This window comes from Paramormyrops kingsleyae, chromosome 15, assembly GCF_048594095.1.
Source record: "Paramormyrops kingsleyae isolate MSU_618 chromosome 15, PKINGS_0.4, whole genome shotgun sequence".
NCBI lineage: Eukaryota > Metazoa > Chordata > Actinopteri > Osteoglossiformes > Mormyridae > Paramormyrops > Paramormyrops kingsleyae.
The window spans coordinates 20196862-20217621 of record NC_132811.1 but is presented as its reverse complement, the minus strand read 5'-3'; the positions used below and the strand labels follow the sequence as shown (position 1 = coordinate 20217621).

Here is a 20760-nt window from a genome sequence, read left to right as displayed (position 1 = left end):
CGCGTCAGCAGCCTGCTGTCTCCATGGAAGCAGCGGGTCGGGTTTCTCTGGGCCCTTCTCCAGAAGTCTCCACGTTGCTGTCGGTGCTGCTTGCGGTGCTTCCACCCTGCATGTCGCGTGGTCTTCACCTAGGCCATGGCCACCAGCTTCCCTGTTCTGCAAGCTTGTGTTGATGTACATGGTGTGACAATCTTCCATGTGCGTTTGTCCCCATAGCTCTACCCATGCGGAATCCCAAAGTCCCTCACTTCCGTCCGCTGCCACTCATACCACTCATTCATCTTTTACTAGCTACCGGAACTGCCGAACCATTAAAAAAAAATTATTAATACTGTTCAGGTGTTTTTGCATGATTATTTCTGTGGTTTGCATAAGCCTTGTGGAAATTGGTGCTTCATTCTTTGTCCTCTGATTGCTGTGTCTGACATGTTTGTCCCGACCCTGTCCCTGTTTTGTTCCTGTCCCTGTCCTCTCCCTATCCCTGACCATGTCCTGTACTGTCCACATCCTGTACCTGTCCTGTCCCCATCCTGTCCCTCTCCCGTCCCTGTCCCTGACCATGTCCCGTCCTGTCCCCATCCTGTCCCTCTCCCGTCCCCATCCCTAACCATGTCCCGTCCTGTCCCCATCCTGTCCCTCTCCCGTCCCTATCCCTAACCATGTCCCGTCCTGTCCCCATCCTGTCCCGCTCCCATCCCTGTCCCTGACCATGTCCCGTCCTGTCCCCATCCTGTCCCTCTCCCGTCCCCATCCCTAACCATGTCCCGTCCTGTCCCCATCCTGTCCCTCTCCCATCCCCATCCCTAACCATGTCCCGTCCTGTCCTCATCCTGTCCCTCTCCCGTCCCTGTCCCTAACCATGTCCCGTCCTGTCCCCATCCTGTCCCGCTCCCATCCCTGTCCCTGACCATGTCCTGTCCTGTCCCCTTCCTGTCCCTCTCCCGTCCCTGTTCCTAACCATGTCCCGTCCTGTCCCCATCCTGTCCCTCTCCCATCCCTGTCCCTAACCATGTCCCGTCCTGTCCCCATCCTGTCCCTCTCCCATCCCTGTCCCTAACCATGTCCCGTCCTGTCCTCCTCCTGTCCCTCTCCCGTCCCTATCCCTGACCATGTCCCGTCCTGTCCCCATCCTGTCCCTCTCCCGTCCCTGTCCCTAACCATGTCCCATCCTGTCCTCATCCTGTCTCTGTCCTCATCCTGTTTCTGTCCCCATCCTGTCCCTCTCCCGTCCCTGTCCCTGACCATGTCCCGTCCTGTCCCCATCCTGTCCCTCTCCCGTCCCTGTCCCTAACCATGTCCTGTCCCCATCCTGTCTCTGTCCCCATCCTGTCTCTGTCCTCATCCATAACGGACACCTTCCCCCTTGCTGCCACTGGGCCCCCGAATCAGAAACAGTGTTTGCACTAAACATTTTTGCACCGTGCTCAGATCCTGCTGAAGCCCTGCCCAGACTCAAAGTCCTTCCAGAAATTTTGGGGCCCTGGCATTTCGGGGAGAGAGAGAGAGAGAGAGAGAGAGAGAGAGAGAGCAGTGCATTTTCTGTTTCTGCAAAGCTCAGATTTATACAGGTCAGAATGGCGTCTGTGCTTTGGCTACAGAGAGGCTGCTGGTGACTTCAGCCTTTAACACCATGATTCTACGTGAATTATGTCGGTGGTTCTGGGCTTGCTTCTGCCAGAGGGAGAAGCAGGGATCTCAGGAAAGCTAAACACACATGCAGACCCTTCTCAGGTAATATCAAACAGACACTGGCTTCAAAGGACTCAGCACATGAATCACCGGGTTTGTGCCTGTTACTGTCATGCCGCAGTATGGGGGCAGCAGACTTGGACCCGGCGCTTCCCCCTCAAAGATCCTTCCGTCAGAGTCTACAAAAGGCCTTTTCAGTCCGGCCCATTGTCTGACACCCCGGCCCTCCCCGAGCCCTCCCCAGGCTCACAACGCAGTCAGGCCTCTCCCCCGTCCTCCCCCATCGGCGCACGCCATCCCTGGCCTGTTGGGTTCACGAGGCGGGGGGCCACGGCCAGACAGAAGCCTGTGCCTCGCTGGCCCGCGAAGGAAGCGGGGCGCTGAAACATCAGAAGCCAGCGCCGGATTCTGTGTCGTCTGCGAGCTCCGTCTGCCGCCATCGAGCGGCAAACATCCTGTGCCAAGTTCCCCCTTCTCTTCGGTGATATATAACACCCCCCTCCCCGGACACTGACCCCCCTGTCACCTACACAGAGGGGTATCTTCTAACGTGCACCAAAGGGACTGTCACCTGCCCCGGGGCACACCTGAAGCCACGGCGGAGCCACCCTGGAGAAGCGGCGACCGCGGTTACCGCATCCATGGCAACCGAACCCAAACTGCGCTGGGCAGCCGGCGTGCAGAAACCCGAGCCGCTCTGGCTGACAGTCTCATCCACTGTGCTCTCTGGCTCTTTTTGTCTGCACGGCGCTGTCATACGGCCTGATAGGGTTACAGAGAGTCCGTTTCTCTCCCCAGGACGAGCCGGACCAGGTCCGTGGTGCCGTGAGAGTGTGCCCATGCCCGGCAGCCCCTCGCTGAATGAACGAGACGTGACTTCGGGAATGTCCTGCTTTCCCTCAGTCCATGGCTGCTTGACAAAGGAGCTCAGCTCGGTGAATCATTGATCGGCTGTGTGGACACTGGGCTTTTTTAAAACAGGAACTAGGTCCAGCAGTCAGAGTTTGTCTTTCAAAGGACTTAATTAATTGTTAAACTCATAATGGGGCACGGCAATGATGACACCACTTGAAAAGAATCCATTTTGCCATGTCTACAATAGGGCCCCTGCCTTGGTAAATATTGGTAAGTCCCAGGGATCCGACAGAAGTTTCCAAGGGCCAACATGAAGTCGTTTTTTTGTGCCGCACTGCCCTGTGGGCTAGCCTTGGCTGGGACCATTTGCTGATTGGCTCTGCCTTTCCTAAGGCCTTGCAGAGGGCCAACAAGATCCTTCTGAAAGAGGCCCGACATGGAATTTGTGACATCAATCATTGGATTCAATTCAGTATTCTGGTGTGATATTTAAGGATCATACAACATGTGACTATCCATTGAAATGTACAGGAGATGGGAAGAATAGATGCTTATTAAGGGGGCATTGGAATGGAGAGAGGGAGGATATGACGATGGCTTACAGGGTTCGAGGGTTTTCTCCAGTCTTTGAAGGAGTCATCAGCTTGCCTCAGAAAGAGAGAGAGAGACAGAGAGGTCACAGTGGGTTTCACTGGAGCTGATGTCCATCTGATAAGATTGCTGACCTCCCAACTGTCCCCTGCATGTCACATGGCCCCTTGCCGCCGCTAAGCCTGCCGCTGCGGACCTGCCACGCTCAAGGTCGCTACAGCTCCCGATGGCCCAGATGGCGCTCTGCCGGTGGCCTGTGACCCACTGTGCGGTAATAAACAGACGTGTGAATGCGCCCCCATGTCTGTCACGTGTGAGGGCCACACGCTTTGCATACATCGCACCCCGGCGCTTCTGCGTGGCACCCCCCCACAGGGTGTCATGTAGAAGTTAATTATTCCACACCCAGGGGCTCCTGGGGACTTTCGGCCGCACTGTCAGGAACACATTGTGATTTCATCACCGTGCGGGAAGCGGGCATCCAGCGTTGCCAAACTGGCACCGATTGCTCAGCGGGGTGGATCGTAACATCCGCACCTCAGTGGAGGGGCGTGAGGGTGCTGCCATGTAGGTGAGGGCAGGCGTGGGGGGGGGGGCAGGCAAGCCTGAATGGTGAGTCAGGGTTTGTGTGGCTGCCAGAGCAGGGGGGGCATGGGAAAACACCGAGAGGGGCCATTGGCTTTCACTTCTGATTTGAGGAGGGCAGGGATAAAGGTGTGCTGGGGTCCAGTGTGTACGTGTGACCCCCCCCCAGCATGGGATCCCACCTGCCACTTGCAATGTGAGGCGCTCAGCACTCTCGGAAAACGCATGACATCACTTGCACTGCTTTTGATTCATTTTATGCCCTTCGGCTGACTGGAGATCCAGCTCTTTTAACGAAAATAGAGCTGCGATTACAGAGATTGTCGCCGTCGGAGACGTGACAATCTGCCCCCAGCCCCCCGCCCCTCACCCGCTAGCAGCTCCGGGTCTTCGGGAAATATCCAATATCCGCTTCCTATCAAAGCTCCTCATGGTAGTTCTTTGGACTGCCTCCATGCTCCAAATTACTCACAGCCAGCTCAGCTTCAAATGCTAATGTGTCAGATCTGCATAATGTCTCTCAATAAACACTTACACACATGCAATAAGAGAAATAATGAATGCCCCTCATTTCAAATGCTGGAAATCTTTGTTTATCTGTTTATCTGTTCGGCACCAAACGCCAGATGCTTGTTGGTTTGTTTGTTTATTCATATCTTCTATGTTTAAATGAAGTAGCATGAGTAAGATGAGATGAATGTACTCTGAGTGAGATGATGCCGTTGAAGACTCTGTATGAACATCTTTGAAAGACGCTTGGTGTATTTCGCCGTCATTTTGGCCATTAATCTCTCTTATTGATCTGACTCGAGCAGGTGCCTCATACGATTGAGTCACGTCATCATTTTGGTCAGTGGATTCTCTTATTGATCTGACTCAAGCAGGTGTCTCGCACGATTGAGTCACGTTGTCATTTTGGGCAGTGATCACTCTTATTGATCTGACTCCAGCAGGTGCCTCATATGATTGAGTCATGTCATCATTTGGGGCAGTGGTTTCTTTTATTGATGTGACTCCAGCAGGTGTCTCACACGATTGAGTCATGTCGTCATTTGACCGGGAGCATGATCCTGAATCCCTGAGATGGTTTTTTTTTTACTTGCATGCTGATGTGCCTCCCAATTCTGCTGCTCTCTTTAACACTCCCCCAGGTCCTGAAAGAGAGCGGCCCCCCCCACATGAAGAGCTTCCTGACGCGAGTGACGGTGGGCGACTACACGGCTGAGGGTGAGGGCAACAGCAAAAAGCTATCCAAGAAACGGGCGGCCCTTTCTGTGCTGCAGGATCTTAAGAAATTGCCCTTCATCCCCGTGGTGGAAAAGCCCAAAATCCGCTGCAAAAAACGCCCCAAGACCATTTTAAAGGTGAGGACCTCAGAGGGGCATCAGCAGCATTTACTGAAGCAGCTCAAGAGGTCCATTAGCACAACATCAGCTTCCTCAGTCACTTGGACACCTACTGGGCCAGGCCGGGGGCATGGCATGCTTTAAACCGCCATCAGAGTGACCTCGTCTGGCCCCGGCAGACCTGACTCCCCCCACCCTAACCCTTCTCCCCTCCGAGGACAGACGGGGCCAGAATACGGGCAAGGGATGAACCCCATCAGCCGGCTGGCCCAGATCCAGCAGGCCAAGAAGGAGAAGGAGCCGGAATATGTGCTGCTGTCGGAGAGGGGGATGCCACGACGGAGGGAGTTTGTCATGCAGGTGGGGTCGGGCACCTGTTGGGGAGGCAGGAAGGAAGGAGACAGGGGTCTCTATGTGCAGGCTGCTCAGTACAGTCCTTTACTGCTGTCGTTTATATTTGAGGGGAGGCCGGGAATGTGTGGATTCCTGCTCACTCTCTGCTAGGATACTCTCACTTTCTATCCTGGGGGGGCCACATTCATACTGCAGTGTTATTGTGTTGCTGTGTCTTTGGCCCAACGCTCTCTGCTTAGCAAACCTTTCCAAGATGCTGGACCAGAATTCCAGGCCCTCGATCTCATGTGCAGGTGGGGGCCAGGCGCCCCCCATCATTTTGCGGGTAGTCAGTAGGTACTTGTTTATTTCCTCTGGTGTTTTTGAGGCGAAGGAGAAAAGCCCAGCAGGATTTCTCAGTAGCGTAATTCCCCAGTGAGGTCATGCTCCGACTCGGAGTATTATGAACTAGATAGGGGGAAAAGTCCAGATCAGGTCGTAAGGGAAAGACAAACACCAGCCGGTGTTTTACACGACTTTCTGTTTGTGATTAAAGTGGGAATTCTGATTAGAGTCATGTTCCTGATATTCAGACGGCACAGTGGTGCTTTCTAAAGCCAGCGTGGTAGATTTTCTCTTTCAGTTTCCGAGGTGCTTTGCCACTCTGGTGGACCGTGTCAGTGTCACATGCCAATGGTTCCTAGGTGATCATGTGACTCTACTGGTTTCTTTCAGGGAGGCGTTGGGCCTTGGTTTTGTGTGTTTTTATATTTCTGTTCACTTCTAACATTTCCATACCTTTCCTGCCCTGGCTGGGGTATAAATGAGATTTCTGTTCTTTGCCCTGTTTAATGCAGCCCCTGTTATATATCTGTACCTGTGGCTAAATGCTAATAACCATGCAGAAAGCTTTTCATTCGTTATTCAAAAAAAATAATAATAATAAGCTGCTTATCTATTTCGTAGCAACAGATGCACCGCATCCAAACCCTGCTCAGTAAAGTGGCTTCAGCAGTTTGTGTAACTGGATCCTCGTACATTAAGGTCTATTCGGGTTTTAATCCGCAGTGTTATGATTATGGCATTATTGTTTCGGTTTACATGAGCGGCGCTGGGTTATTGTTGTAAAGTGCTGTTGAATATGCATGTGACTTTCGCGTCACAGTACACTGGGAACCTTTGGCTACATACAATGGACTTCAGTACAAAGGAGTTCAGTTCCTGTAAAAGGCACTTCAGATATCCTGCTGAGTCACACATGACACCCAGCGGCTGGGAGCATGGTGATGTGCTTATTACCAGAGCATTCCCAGTAGTCAGAGAGTCATGAAGACTTTCTGCCATTCCTGACTGAACAGAGGAGTCAGAAATGTGTCAGGACAGGTAGTGTTGCATTTTTTTTTTTTTTTAGATGAGACATCTTGTGTCATATTAGATAACATCTTGAGAGATGTTCTACCTCATCAAGCAACATATTGAACTAGGGAATTGCCATCAAAAGTTTTTGTGACAGCCCTGGCAGGTTCAGGTTCATGTGGTCTCTCGACACAGGTGAAGGTGTGTGACGAGGTCGCCACAGGGACGGGACCCAACAAGAAGGTGTCCAAGAGGAACGCGGCTGAGGCCATGCTGCTGCAACTGGGCTACAAACCCTCCACCTTCACACAGGCTCCGTCAGAGGCAGGTGCCAGGGCCCCCCTCCCTCACGGGGGGGCGTCCTCTCTCAGAGGTGCTTTTGGCTGAGGCTTCCTCTGGCTGGTCTGGATGGAAGGTGTGCAGATGGTGTAGAGATGTTCTCCTAAAGCATGACTTTGGGTGTGAATGAGAAGCAGGACCATAGCTGCAGTCTTACCACCCCAACCCCAACCCTGCTTGATTTCTCAGCAGATAGACAGCAAAGGCTGGAATGGACAAAAGCCACCGTATCCAGAAGCTACCAGCACCAGTAAGTTGTTTTTCTCTCTCCCTTCCATCTGAATACGACCCTCACTCCTGTTTAATCTCTGAGGGGGGCTGGGGGATCCAGCCACGTGGGGGGCCTGCAAATTCGCCATCCATTCAGGCCGCCCACGCTGATGCTCCGTATTGGCCTGGCCCAGGATGCGCGGAGTGGCGGGGGGGGTCCCAAGCCTGTGAAATCCAGACCCACAGCTTTTTTGGGCACGGGTCCGACCTGTCACTCAGGATTTGGGACATGGCCACGGTCCTGAACAACTCGGGTTTCTGGACACAGAAGAACTTGCAATGCAGAGACCATAGATGCCCCCCCCCCCCCCAAAAAAAAAAAAAAATAAAATAAAAATGTGGAACCTAGATGCTGAAACTCAGTGAGAAGGGGAATTTCAGAAAATAAATAAATAAAAACAAAGGTTTGACGATTTGGAGTAAGAGGATGGTTATGGGATGCCCAGTTCCTCAGGACCCTGCAGCAGAGGTTCGGCTGACACCACGCTCACCCTCCATCGCCGGTCTGCTCTGTGCCGAGCCAAGCATACTGTCTGACTGTCAGCTTCACTGATTACAGCAGAAATAAAATATTCAGGAGTAGCTGTGGGCAGATAACTGGCTGCCAAGTAACCTCAGGCTGTCAGAAAGCAGAAAAGGCTACTCACAGCCCGCATGTTTCGCCGCTGTGTCATTAAGCCACTGGTAATTTAACCGTTTTTATTCACGGCTTCTGCATCTCGCCGCCATCTATGGGCTGGCCAATTTACCCATTTTACTCACAGCCTCTATGTCTTGCTACCAGTACAATTAATCAGCCACTAATTTAACCATTTTACTCCCTGCCTCTGCGTTTCACCAGCATCCGAGTAACCGGGTGCTGAATTACTCGCAACCGTCATGTGTTAATCGCCTATTAATTTATCCATTTTCCTCACAGCCTCTACATCTCACTGCCATCCAATTAACTGACCGCTAATTTAGAATTCTTTAGAGTAATTTACTCACAACCTCCACTTCTCGTCGCTGTCCAAATAGCTGGCTGTTACTTTAGTTGTTTTACTAATTTCTCCTGCGTTTCAGTGCCGTCCGATTAACTGGCCGTTAATTTAGCTGTTTTACTCGCAGCCTCCACATCTTGCCACTGTCCCATTAGCAGGCTGTTAACTTTTACTCTCGACCTCTGCTTCCCACTGCTGTCCAGTTAGCTGGCCGCTAATCTAGCCATTTTACTTATGGCCTACACGTCTTGCTGCTGTCCGATTAGCAGGCTGTTAATTTAGTTGTTTTACTCACAGCCTCCATGTACGTATCTTCTCCATCCAATCGACTGGCTACTAATTTAGTCATTTTATCTCTTATGCATTGAGGAAGGGCCCCAGTTGTAAATCTGATGGTAGAATGGTAAGAAAACACTTGTACTTATTTGCTTTGAAAACACGGCATTGTGTTTCCTCAGTAGCCATCAAACACCCACCCCCCCAATTCCCACAACATATGATGATGACAGACGAGGTCACATGCATGCAAACAGGTCCTGTGTCTCTCTTGCCTCGGTCAGGTCATGACACAGTCTGGATTTCTAACCCGCATTTTGTGGGGGCCGTTGGGGTTGTCATCAGGGATGGGAGGATCATCATCCGTCATCCATGTGTGGTGGACACTGTTAGACTGAGAGCCAACCAACCTACCAAAGAAGTGACTCGTTTTTCATCTCTACACTCCATTCCTGCTTATAATTTTGCTCTCTCCCACCCTGTGCACATCCTACACTCTACACGTTTGCATAGCAAACTCCCTCAGACAGAGAGAGAAGTCACGGCTCCGCTTTTACAGAAATATGTATCTCCTCCATTTGGATCCAAGTCATCTATATCCCTTTTCCCCCCAACGCAGTGTTGCTGCTGGTGCCGAGCCAGTGCCTAATTTGCAACCAGTTCCCAATTTTTCCACTGGCAATCTGCTGGTGCCGTGTCTGAAAAACTGGCTCTGGCCCAGCTCCAGAGAACTGCTGGTCTGAAACCTGTGATGTTAGTGTGTGGGGAGGGGTTACAGTGCGCTGTAAACTTCAGCAGAGCCATTTTTGTTATTTCTAGTGTTTGATGTTTTGTTTGATTTTAGTGGTTGCTGAAAAAATGCAGAAATTAAAGTACAGCTGGAGACAGCAGGCTACATTTTAATTTTTAAAAAACCTAAAAAAAAGACTACCAAATCTACAAAAAAACATGTGGAACTTTGAGGAACGGAAAATATTTAAAAGTGCCCCATTGTCCTGTGTTCATTGTTGGTAGGCAGGCTTTTTAGGGGAGCGGGGGGGGACCACATTCTCTTACGGGAACATTTTTTTAACCAGTGGAAATGTAGGCTGGTTCTCAGGTCGTGCCACTCCCTGTCTGCACCAGCACCGGCACCAGCACCGAACTAGTGGAAAAGAGGTAGCAAATGTAAACAATAGCAGTAAGAGGCCAGCCCGGGTTCAGGTGATGGCGTTGGCGATCGGAAACACGTAGAGCAGAAATCGATCCTGAGAGATGAAGTCTACCATGAGTTATTGCCAGATTTCTGCGTGCTCTCAGGGTGTAAGTGCCATATCGAACAGGGCTGTGCTTATCCATCAATTTGCCGTTAACTCCTACGACCCGGCTTTTACAGCCAGAGACGTCCCGCAGAGCGATTAAGGCACCGCCCCCACGCATCAATCCTCCAGCCTTTCACTCACCTTTGGCAGAACGGCCTCGGTGTTCGATCGGGGTAATGTGCGGTGCCCTCAGTAGGCAGCAGGCTGGCGTGATTAGGGCACACCCCCCCCAGAGAGCTGAGCGAGCGAGCGGGGAGGCGTGATTATGGCCGTCTTAGAAGAAGCCCCAGCCGTGTGCGCTCCAGATGGCTTTGCTCAGCCTCCTTGCCACATTTCATTTCCTCATCTTTGTGCTTTTTTCCATTGGACTCTGACATCTTGCTTCATCGTTTTGATTTACAGTTTGGACTTTAATCGTTATCTGTTTTAAATCAAGGAGGGGGCCTTGGTCTGGGTGTCCACCCAGAAGCAGTTCCAGGGTGAAGCCCATTATTTTGGGTGGGGTGCAGAGGCTGGAGGCCTGCGTGCGTGTGCGTATGCATGTGCTGTAAAGCCTGACATCATGTTGGCTCGCACCTTGCCACTTTACGATATCCATGCAGAATGCAGCTATTTCTGCGGCCCGTATAAACAGAAATGGATTTTATCGCTGCTGCCAGCTGCTCTGTCATGAGGGGTGTACGGGATTATATTATGGGATGTGTGTGTGTGTGTGTCACTTAGCTGAGCTGCATGGTGAAAACTTGAATGGGAAAAGCGTGTGGTGTAAGACTTTTCAGTAGATCCGTGGATCATCACTGCAGGTACAGGTAGCCATGCTAGATCATCACTACATGTGCAGCTAGCAGTGCTGGATCATCACTGCATGTACAGGTAGCAGTACTGGATCATCTTGTACATGTAGCAATGCTTGATCATCACTGCATATACAACTACCAGTACTGGATCACAACTGTCCGTACAGGTAGCAGTGCTGGACCATCACTGCATGTACAGGTAGCAGTGTTGGCTCATCATTGTAGGTACAGGTGGCAGTTCTGGATTATCAATGCAGGTTCAGATAGCACTGCTGGGTATCACTTTCCATAGAGGTAGCAGTGCTGGATCATCACTGTCCATACTGGTAGCAGTACTAGTTCATTTTGTTGGACCTTACACGATTTTTGCCAGCTGTGGTTCTGTGATGGCAGTTATTCTGCTTTATGCTTCCATAGTAACGTCATTCACAGTCACATACTGGTTCCTGTCACTGTCCTTCATCATGCTGTAGTTCACCAGACCATGAGGGGTGGGGGGGGGGGCTGAGACAGCTTGGTTCCCTTCTGTTTGCACACAACTCTATTTAGTTAATCTTCAAACAAAATTTATAAGAACCTTTATTTATGCTTTGTACATTAACATCCACATTTCAGCTGAACGTTAAGATGTCTTGGTTTGAGATTAAACTAACATTTTATATATTTGTATGGCTTGATTTAAAATATTTTTCTATTAAATATAATAGAGTTCTATTCTGGCTCCTCTCTGCCTCATCTAATCCAAGAATACAAACACATTTATAATGTAACTGTTTGATTTTACTTTGCTTTGAACTGAAACTATATTATAATTTTAGAACAGCTGTGTGTTTGCATTTTTTGATGTTTAAATGATTACTTTCAAAGACATAAAAATATCCTGAAACCTTTTTAATCACTATAATTTTGGCTGTGCTCTTTTTCTTTGACCATCTACTTAATCATGTTCAACAAAAGATTAGTCCTAAAATTAAAAAAAAAAAAAATTGTTGACCTCTGGGACAGAATGAAGCGATTTGGGGAGGGTGTCACTTACCCTTGAATGGACAGAGTGACGTCCCCTGGCTAACCTTCTGGACAGTGTGACCTGATATCGGGTTACATTAGCTGAGGTAGACGCTTAATGCTGAAATCAGCAAAATAGATCTTTGTCTTTCATCGTATTACAGTGACTGTAACAGGATGATAACTACTCTGATGGCCAGAGCTGCTGTGGACAGAATTTGGCTGAATCATCCTTTGATTTTGTAGCAACACTGCGAGCGGGTGGATGAATGGATCTTTTACTCTTTTGCTCTTATTTACCATCAACGGTGCGTCATGTGCTGAAGGTCTTTCTGATACACTTATGTGACACTGTGAATGTGTAGACTGTGCCATGCTTAACTATCTGTAACGTTTTATAAATGTGATCTCAAGAGTAACATACTCTGCTACTCATAGCGTACAGTGTATATACAGAGTGTGCATCCAGAGTGTGTTCGCATGCCTTGAGAACTAGCCTGTAGAGTGACTCATGCAAAACACAACCCACTGGCTCTGCACTGGAGCTGGCTGCTGCCTGCCAGACTCCATGGAGATTAACCGGTTAAATAAGAAAAGGTTGACTGTCCATGCTGTGTGATGCTAGAAGTAACTTTGAGGTTTTAACCATTTTCATGGACGATGTTGGTTTACCTCTGTTTAAATGGCATCGCGATGTGGGTTTACTTCCGTGATGTTACTTTAAATCACCCCTTTCCAGTACTTGATGGGCTCCTGTGACTCGTCTCCTGGGGTCTCGGTGAGAGGGGCCCTTTTGGGATCTGAGAGCCAGCCGTGTGTGAGTGTAAATCACTGGGAAGGCTTACAATGACCCCCCCCCCCCCCCCCCCCCCGCTGCTCTTGCTTTACTCCCTCCAGTGCAGAAGGGGATCCTCCACCTATCCCCCGATGTCTACCAGGAGATGGAGGCCAGCAGAAACAAGGCCGGCCCCGGCGCCCCCCCGCTTAGCTACCCGGCCCCGGCCCCGGGCCCCTACTACGGCGGCAGCAGCAACACAGCGAGCATCGCACGGGAGCTGCTGAATGGCGCGGCACCGGAGGCCGGGGGCACTCGGGGAGGCAAGACGGCCCCCCTGCCCTGCGCTTCTGTGCGGCCCTCCCAGCAACTCGACTACTTGGCCCGGGTTCAGGGCTTTCAGGTATGGGGGTGGGAATGGGGGCGGGGGTGCATGCGGGGCTTTCGGGTACGGGGGGGTAACGGGGCTGGGGGTGCGTGCGGGGCTTTTGGGTACGGGGGGGGAACGGGGCTGGGGGTGCGTGCAGTGCTTTCGGGTACGGGGGGAACGGGGGCAGAGGTGCGTGTGGGGCTTTCGGGTACGGGGGGGAATATGGGCGGGGGTGCGTGCGGGGCTTTCGGGTACGGGGGGAAACGGGGGCGGGGGTGCGTGCCGTGCTTTTGGGTACGGGGGGGAACAGGGGCGGGGGTGCGTGCGGGGCTTTCGGGTACGGGGGGGAACAGGGGCGGGGGTGCGTGTGGGGCTTTCGGGTACGGGGGGAAACGGGGGCGGAGGTGCATGCCGTGCTTTTGGGTACGGGGGGGAACGGGGGTGGGGGTGCGTGCGGGGCTTTCGGGTATGGGAGGGAATATGGGCGGGGGTGCATGCGGAGCTTTCAGTTACGGGGGGAAACGGAGGTCTTTCTTCGCTCCCCTAAAAATACAAATGCCACCAAGTGGACCAATCACAATTTTTGCAGTCTACGTTGTTGCAACGAATAGTTACATTTCTGGGGTGGTGAGGTCAGACTACGGCGAGGGCTACGGCTACAGCATACTTACAGCATTGATTCGACGCAGAGGTATAAATCAGCTTTTAGCGGGGCCTTTTGCTCTCATGTGCAGATCCATATTTCATGGTCCCCTCCTTAACGGGGCCTGTTGCTCCTGTGTGCAGATGTGTGTTTCACGGTTCCTTTCTTAACGGGACTTGTTGCTCTCATGTGTCAATGCATGTTTCATGGTTCCCTCCTTAGTGTCTTAGAGTCTGTCGCTCTAGTGCAGATGCTTTTTATAATCTACAGTAAAAACATTTTCTCTGAGGGTCCTGTAACCCGATAGAGCAGAGTCAAGCGTAAACACGGGAAACATCAGGTTCTGCTTTAGCGGGCAGCTGTGCACAGTGACGTAGCCTGATCCGGACCCCCTCCAGTTCTTTGCAAGTGGCGGGTCCCGGGGATGGGGGGCGGGGGGTGTCCAGTGAAGCCTGTACAGGCAGGTGCTTGTGTGGCGTGTGGGATTGCATGGGACATGTGGGAGGTGGACTATATATCATCATTATTCTTGAAAATATCTCAGTGACCCTTTAAAAGTAGAAGCAGTGAAAGTCGATCAATGGGACCCCAGTATTGTGTCTACAAATAATCCGATTTTTGCTCTTTTTCCAGACAGACTAGATTCTTCCACCTCATGTTATTGTCAAGATTAGAAACGGGGAGTCTCATTAGACCGATGGCTCTTTCCAAGTATCGATTGGCCCTTCTGTTCCCACAGGGGATCAGGCAGGATTATATTGCTGCAGAAAAGGTGTCATGTTTTGATTTAGAAGTACTTTGGCCCATCAATGCAATTTTTTGAAGTAATGAGAAAATAGATTTTCCTCCTTTTAATTTTGTTAATGGAGACGGACTCCTCACGTTCTGTGTGTCCGTGCTTCTGCGGTCAGCCCCCAGTGAGATGCATCCCCACCCCCCCCAACCCACTCCTTGGAGGGAAAGTGCAGATGGAGTTTGGGTCGCACCGGGACGAGTGTTTGGCTGGAGGCCACCGTCGCTCTGGGATTTCAGGAAGTGATGTCTGATACGCCGCCGCCATTTCCTGCACGTGTTCACGCGCTTCGGTATCCTGGCCTGCCCTCACTCTGTAAACCCCCCCCCCCCTATTCAGACATCTGCAGACCAGGAACCCCAGCAGGGATGGAGGCGGGACCCACTAAAGGCAATTTCTGTGGGAAACTCCAAGTGGCCTGTCAGGTGTGTGTCATGCTTTGTGCCCCCCTTCCCTCCCTTGTGGGGGCTTAGGTATGGCTTTAAAGGGGGCAGCATGCCCAGTTCCTTGTGCTCTGGGACAGGGTGAGACTCTTGGTAAAACATTAGCTGTCTTTGTTCAGCTTTCTGAAGGAGGGCTGATCGGTGTGTTGTGTGAAGGGGGAGGGGGCGCTATCGAGCCCGTCCCTGCTGGGCCTCGTTGGGCAGGATGCATGCCCAGACTGAAAATAAACAAAGCCGGGGGGGGGGGGGGGGGGTCATCTCAACAGTCCACTTTGTGCAAGGTGACCAGAACTTTATTTGGTGACATTTTGACCTGGACCCTATTCATTATGTACCCATATGCCATCGAGCTGTAAATGAAGTCCCCCCCCCCCCCACTGACATGGGGTGTTACTCATCGGCAGGTCATCACCACCCCCCACCCCCCCCGATAGCTGATGAGTTCTTTTTGCATGGTTCAGTGAGCTGGTATGCACCATGCAGAGTACAACCTCCATGCAGCTTCCATCTGCCCCCCCCCCCCTCGTGTCCACCCTTCCTGTGAGCTGGCTCTAACCCCCCCCCCCCCCCCCCCCAGGCATGGAAAATCTTTCGGTGAGGCTGGTCCTCCTCTTATATGACTGTGGTTTGAACTTCACTCTGAACATGGAACCTGGTGGGTATGGAGACATGGCTATTTCTCAGTGATGGAGAGGGACCCCCCCCCTCACCCTGTGGGGGTATGATGCTGCTTGTTTGTCGCGTGTGCAAATGCAGCTTGCCAGCCTGCTGCTACACGTGTGTTGCATACATAGCATGCTGATAGTAACGTTTCCACGGTGCCAGACGCCTCGCACCAGCTAGGCTTCGCTGCTCCTAATTGAGAGCTTATGACCCAGAATTCCATAATACTCAGCAGGTAGTTCCATGCCCAGCACACGGGAATATGGAGTCCCAATTGGGATTCAGTGATTGCTCCGGCACCTGTGTGTCACTGGCTGCCAGCACTGAATGTCTTGCCACTCCTCCAATCAGGATTTGATGGTCACTTTGGCACCTGCTCGTCACTGGCTGCCAGCACCGAAGGGTCTCACTGTTCCTCCAATCAGGATTCATTGGTCATTCCTGCACCTGCGTGTTACTGGATGCCAGCACTGAAGGTCTCACCACTCCTCCAATCATGATTTGCTGGCTGCTTTGGCACCTGTGCGTCACTGGCTGCCAGTACTGAATATCTCGCCATTCCTCCAATCGGCATATAGCCCAGCCACCCAGGGCCAGCCGATTTGCCAAATTGGCAGGGATGTGTGTCAGAGTTGCACACGCCTGCCTGCGTGATGAACAGGCAGGCTTTGGCCGAGATCGAACCACAAACAAACAAACGACAGGAGGGAACATGACCCCAGATCAGAGGGTGGCACAAAGCTTTTAATCTGCTGGAGATATCTGGACATCTCTCTGTGATAAAATTGCAGATATAATTCCTCAGTGGATTTCATCATGGAAAAACATGAAATGCAGTTCAGTCCTAAGCTCTTGGCAGTGTCGTTAAACAGCCCGCACTGGGGATATAAATGGCTTACCAAGCTTGATGCTCCTCTATTATGGCAGAACTTCTTTAATTCCCCAATTTTTAAAAAGGAAAAAGCTTTAGTCAGTGAATGTCTTTCCTTCTGGGTCTGTTGCGGCCCATTCCTAACTCTGAATGCACCCCCTGCGGTGTCGCATCCCAAAACAGAATCCGAGTTCAGTCAATTTTCAAAACGTTTGTTCTTGCCTTTTGAATCTGGGTTTATCCCAAGAGTTTTTTGACTGTTCCCCGGGTGAGCAAAACATGTCCTCCTTCAGCACAGAGGCTGCAATGGTATCCCATGCAGGCCAAAGCCCCACTTCTGCAGCAAGCCGTCTGCATACCGCACATGCACAGGACTACCTGCAGGAATGCAGCGTCACTACTGCTATGAGGACATATGGGCAATACATTGTGTTAAAAGCAGCTTTAACATGTACACAGAACACGCAAGTATGCTAACCCACTGTTCTATAAGAAGGAATCATAACAGAAAAGCAAATCGCTTAATTTGCATAATGAACTGGACCAAGACAAAAGTAGCTGTATATTGAATCAAGAAAGTAGTAAGAATGTTTGCTACTGCTTCCTTTCCCCTTAAAATTCAGCCACATCACATCGAAAAAAAAAACGCATATGGACAGGCTGGGATGCCTGGAAAAGCACTGCGTCTGTCGCATGCTGGCCGGCAGGGCTGAAGCTGGCCGGCAGGGCTGAAGCTGGCTGCCCATCTGCTGCGGGACGCAGAGTCGCCAGAAGATTATGTACGTGCGTTTGTAAAGCCTCACAAGCGGCCCAGCGTACCAAATGTGAGCGTCAGCGTGTACTGCGATGTCTGTATACGGGTTTTACATTTATTTATTTTATTTTATCCAATGTGACGTACGTTTTTGAAAAAGCAGATCAGACAGTCCCTGGATGAATTAGGGGCTACGGGCCTTTCTCAAGGTTCCAAAAGTGGAGCTATCCTGCCAACCCTGGGACTAGAGCTGGTGACCTTCCGATCACAGGCACAGTATGCTAACCCACTCAGCCGCACATATAGACCAAAGTCAGCTGACAGCAGACTGAGCGTCGATACAGTGCTAGAAGGTTCCGCTGAGGGTTTCTGGGCTTTGCTCCTTTATCACTCTCCACCATTATTATAGAGTGGGGGATTCCCCTGTCAGAGGGCCATCAAAACCCATAAATATGCATATATTCCTCATATTTGACAGGAACTGGGCGCTTCCATGATATTCTCTGGGTAACACTTCACTTCAGGGGTGGCCAGTCTTATCCGCAGAGGGCCAGTGTGTGTGCAGGTTTTTGGGGTTAACCTTTAGGTCAGCTGTTCAAACCCTGGTCTGAGGACACTTCAGCCAATCAGTCCTCTAATTAGTAATCTCATTGTACCAAAATCCCACACACACAACAGCCCTTTTTGGATAGAATTGCCAACCCCTGCTTTAGTTGATGCTGTCATCCATAATGCATTATAATGGTCGGTATAAGAATTTATGATGCTTTGTACTGCATTATGAAGGTATCTACAGTGTATTATAGATAAAAGCTTCATGAAGCATTCATAATGCATAATACACATAAGAACATAAGAACATAAGAAATTTACAAACGAGAGGAGGCCATTCGGCCCATCAAGCTCGTTTGGGGAGAACTTAGCTAATATCTCAGAGTTGTTAAAATCTTATCTAGCTCTGATTTAAAGGAACCCATGGTTTTAGCTTCCACTACAATAGCAGGAAGACTATTCCATACTCTGACTACACGCTGTGTAAAGAAGTGCTTCCTCAAATTTGTTTTAAAATGTTCTCCCGCTAATTTCCACTTGGCTGTGTTCATACTCAGTACATGGCTGTGTTATGCCTGTAATGTGATGTCTTTATGCATTTTTATGAATATTTCTTTCCATGTTTATAATGCTTTACGAATGCATTATAATGTGTTATTAATGTGTTCGTAGATTCTTATAGACATGATATTCATAGAAAGTGTCACCATTCTCTATACAGTACATATTGTGGGATGGTCATCACAGGTGAGGTAAACTGATATGCAGATATACATAATATACAAACGTCACATGTGGCTGAAATGGAAAAGAGGGTTAATCTCAAATGTCTCTCTAAATAGCCTCTTCCCATGATGTGCTGTGCAGAGTTTCACATGGATAGCAGAAAGGTTTAGGTACTGCAGGAAGCTGGACGCTTGCGTTTTAGTCCGTCACTGTTAAACCGTCACTTTTCTGGTGTGTGGAATATCATCTCCAAAAGCAGAACTCACCTCTTGAAGGGGTTCAGTCATCTCTATGCCAAGCCGGCGTGTATGAAGTACAAAGTGCATATATATAATATGCAATTAGTTTTTCCAGAAAACCACTTTTTCTTTAATCACTGTCCTTTATGAATCACCCTGCTCCTGCGTTTGGCATCTGGAAAGGAATGATTGGCTAATCTCTGAATCTGTGGCTCAGCGTGACTTTTGTGATGCATGAAGCTGCGCTTCTGCTCTAATTTGCTTGACATCCTATGCTACTGCAAATGTAATTGCAACTGTACTTCAGAAAACTGGGTGTAAATGCATAGCTATATCTGATAATCTGGGATAAAAAGCCATAATCTTAAATGTTCCCAGCAGATCCTCTAACTTTTTTGAGGCCCTCCATACTTATGGCAGTGCATGGCTTGACCACAGTCAGGTTTGTAGCCATTGTGTTGGTCGTGCGTGTTTATAAGATTGAATAAAAAGCAACGTATTATTTTGGATTACATAAACAAACACTAGCAAGCCATAAACTGTTTATCTGGCTGCTGCTTCCCTATGTATAAAACCTGGGCAGCTTCCATCTGTTTGGAAAATGTCCTGCTGCAGCTGTACACAGATTGTGTGGTTTTCAGAATTCTACCCAGCATGCCTCAGTGTCCACTTTCCGCTCATAGCCTAGCGACCCGGTGCCCGTAACTCAGTTTTCTGTGGACCAGAGGGGTGTCCAGGCTCAGCCTGCTGTTCCTATGAAATCCTTCCCCTCCGGCAGACCCTTCTTACCCTGGTGCTGACCTTTGGCAAACGTGGCAGTGACTTTTCCAGAAAGAGAGGCATTTTCCTGTCAGTCTGAATAGGCAGCTGTGTGACGTTAAAGCCTGAGGCTCCTTAGTAAGATGATTAGGTTTATATGAGCCTGTAATTTATATACATATTTACAAATCGATATCGCTGCTTATGCTTTTACACCTGTGCTCAGAATGTCGACGTGGAGTGTTACCTTCCTGCCGCACTGGGACACTGCGTGGTCCGGCCTGTGCCAGCTTTCATGTCCTGTTCAGACCAAACACACACATGCCTGAGAGGCCGGCGGTGCCTTTGGTGCGAGATGCTCCCATCCAGGTGTCCACCATTCAAAGCGGCCTTCTCCACTCGCCGCCGACACCTGCGGCCAGTTTACAGCGCGGTTAGGAGGAAAGCGGCAGGTCCACGTCCGCGTGAGCGCGGGAGATCGTGCCGGCCGGGTCGCGGTTAGGAGGAAAGCGGCGGGTCCACGTCCGCGTGAGCGCGGGAGATCGTGCCGGCCGGGTCGCGGTTAGGAGGAAAGCGGCGGGTCCACGTCCGCGTGAGCGCGGGAGATCGTGCCGGCCGGGTCGCGGTTAGGAGGAAAGCGGCGGGTCCAAGTTTGCATGAGTCTGGGAGAGCGTGTTAAAGTATGGTAAAGCATGGTAAAGCATGTCTGTTGGCTGTTCCTGAAGCTGGGCTGCACAGAACCAGCCAGTCCCTGTTACTGGTTGGATGGATCAGGAACATGCCAGGGGTACATTCTGGGGTACATTCTAGGTCTCCCGGCATTAAGGCTTGGGGGCCGTGTCTGCGGGGCTCCATTGACCATGAGGGGGCTGGGGGGGGCAGCCCAACATTCCAGCTCTCTGTGTGTCACATCCCTGCTGTCCTAAATGGCTGCAAAGCAAAATACTGTCATTCACTTATTGCCAGAATTCATATCTTCTGGGGATGGTGAATACCCCAGTGAAACCTGCCAGGGTTGATATGGTTTTCTTTAATAAAATGTGTGTGTTCTGGGTGAAATCCATAAAATGAAGGTTTATTTGTCAATTGCAGAAGTATGAATACAGGTACATAGGGATGCTTCTTTTCACATATCCCATCATGCTCTTCTTTTCTAAAACACACACACATAGAGCCATAGAACCATGCTTCGGGTCTGAGGGCTGGGCCAGCCGTCCATCTGGCACCCCTGGAGCAGATGATCAGCACTGCGGTCTCCTACTTGGTCTCGATACAGCCCCTCCCCGCGTGCGGGTGTGTTCCTGACACTGAGCAGTGTAAATAACATGCTGTCAGTAGGGGGGGAGGGGGTTCTTTCTGAATATTTTGCACTGTCTGTCTTGCACACCCGGCTCCCCTGGGCCCCATGGCAGCCTGAGGCTGAGTGCCGATGATGCAGTATTGACAGTG

The 20760-nt window shown here is 50.5% G+C and overlaps 1 protein-coding gene across 5 annotated transcripts in view; it reads left to right on the top strand.

Moving 5' to 3' along the window:
* The window catches only part of stau2 (staufen double-stranded RNA binding protein 2), a 70878-nt gene that overhangs the window by 31853 nt on the left and 18265 nt on the right, over positions 1-20760 (top strand). For 4 of the 5 annotated variants that reach the window (XM_072699797.1, XM_072699796.1, XM_072699795.1 and 1 more), the window contains exons 8-12: positions 4872-5084; positions 5289-5426; positions 6951-7079; positions 7284-7344; positions 12621-12901. In XM_072699797.1, coding sequence (XP_072555898.1) covers positions 4872-5084; positions 5289-5426; positions 6951-7079; positions 7284-7344; positions 12621-12901 — 822 coding nt within the window. The remainder of the gene's footprint in view (positions 1-4871; positions 5085-5288; positions 5427-6950; positions 7080-7283; positions 7345-12620; positions 12902-20760) is intronic. The other variant, XM_072699794.1, reaches the window with a different exon arrangement.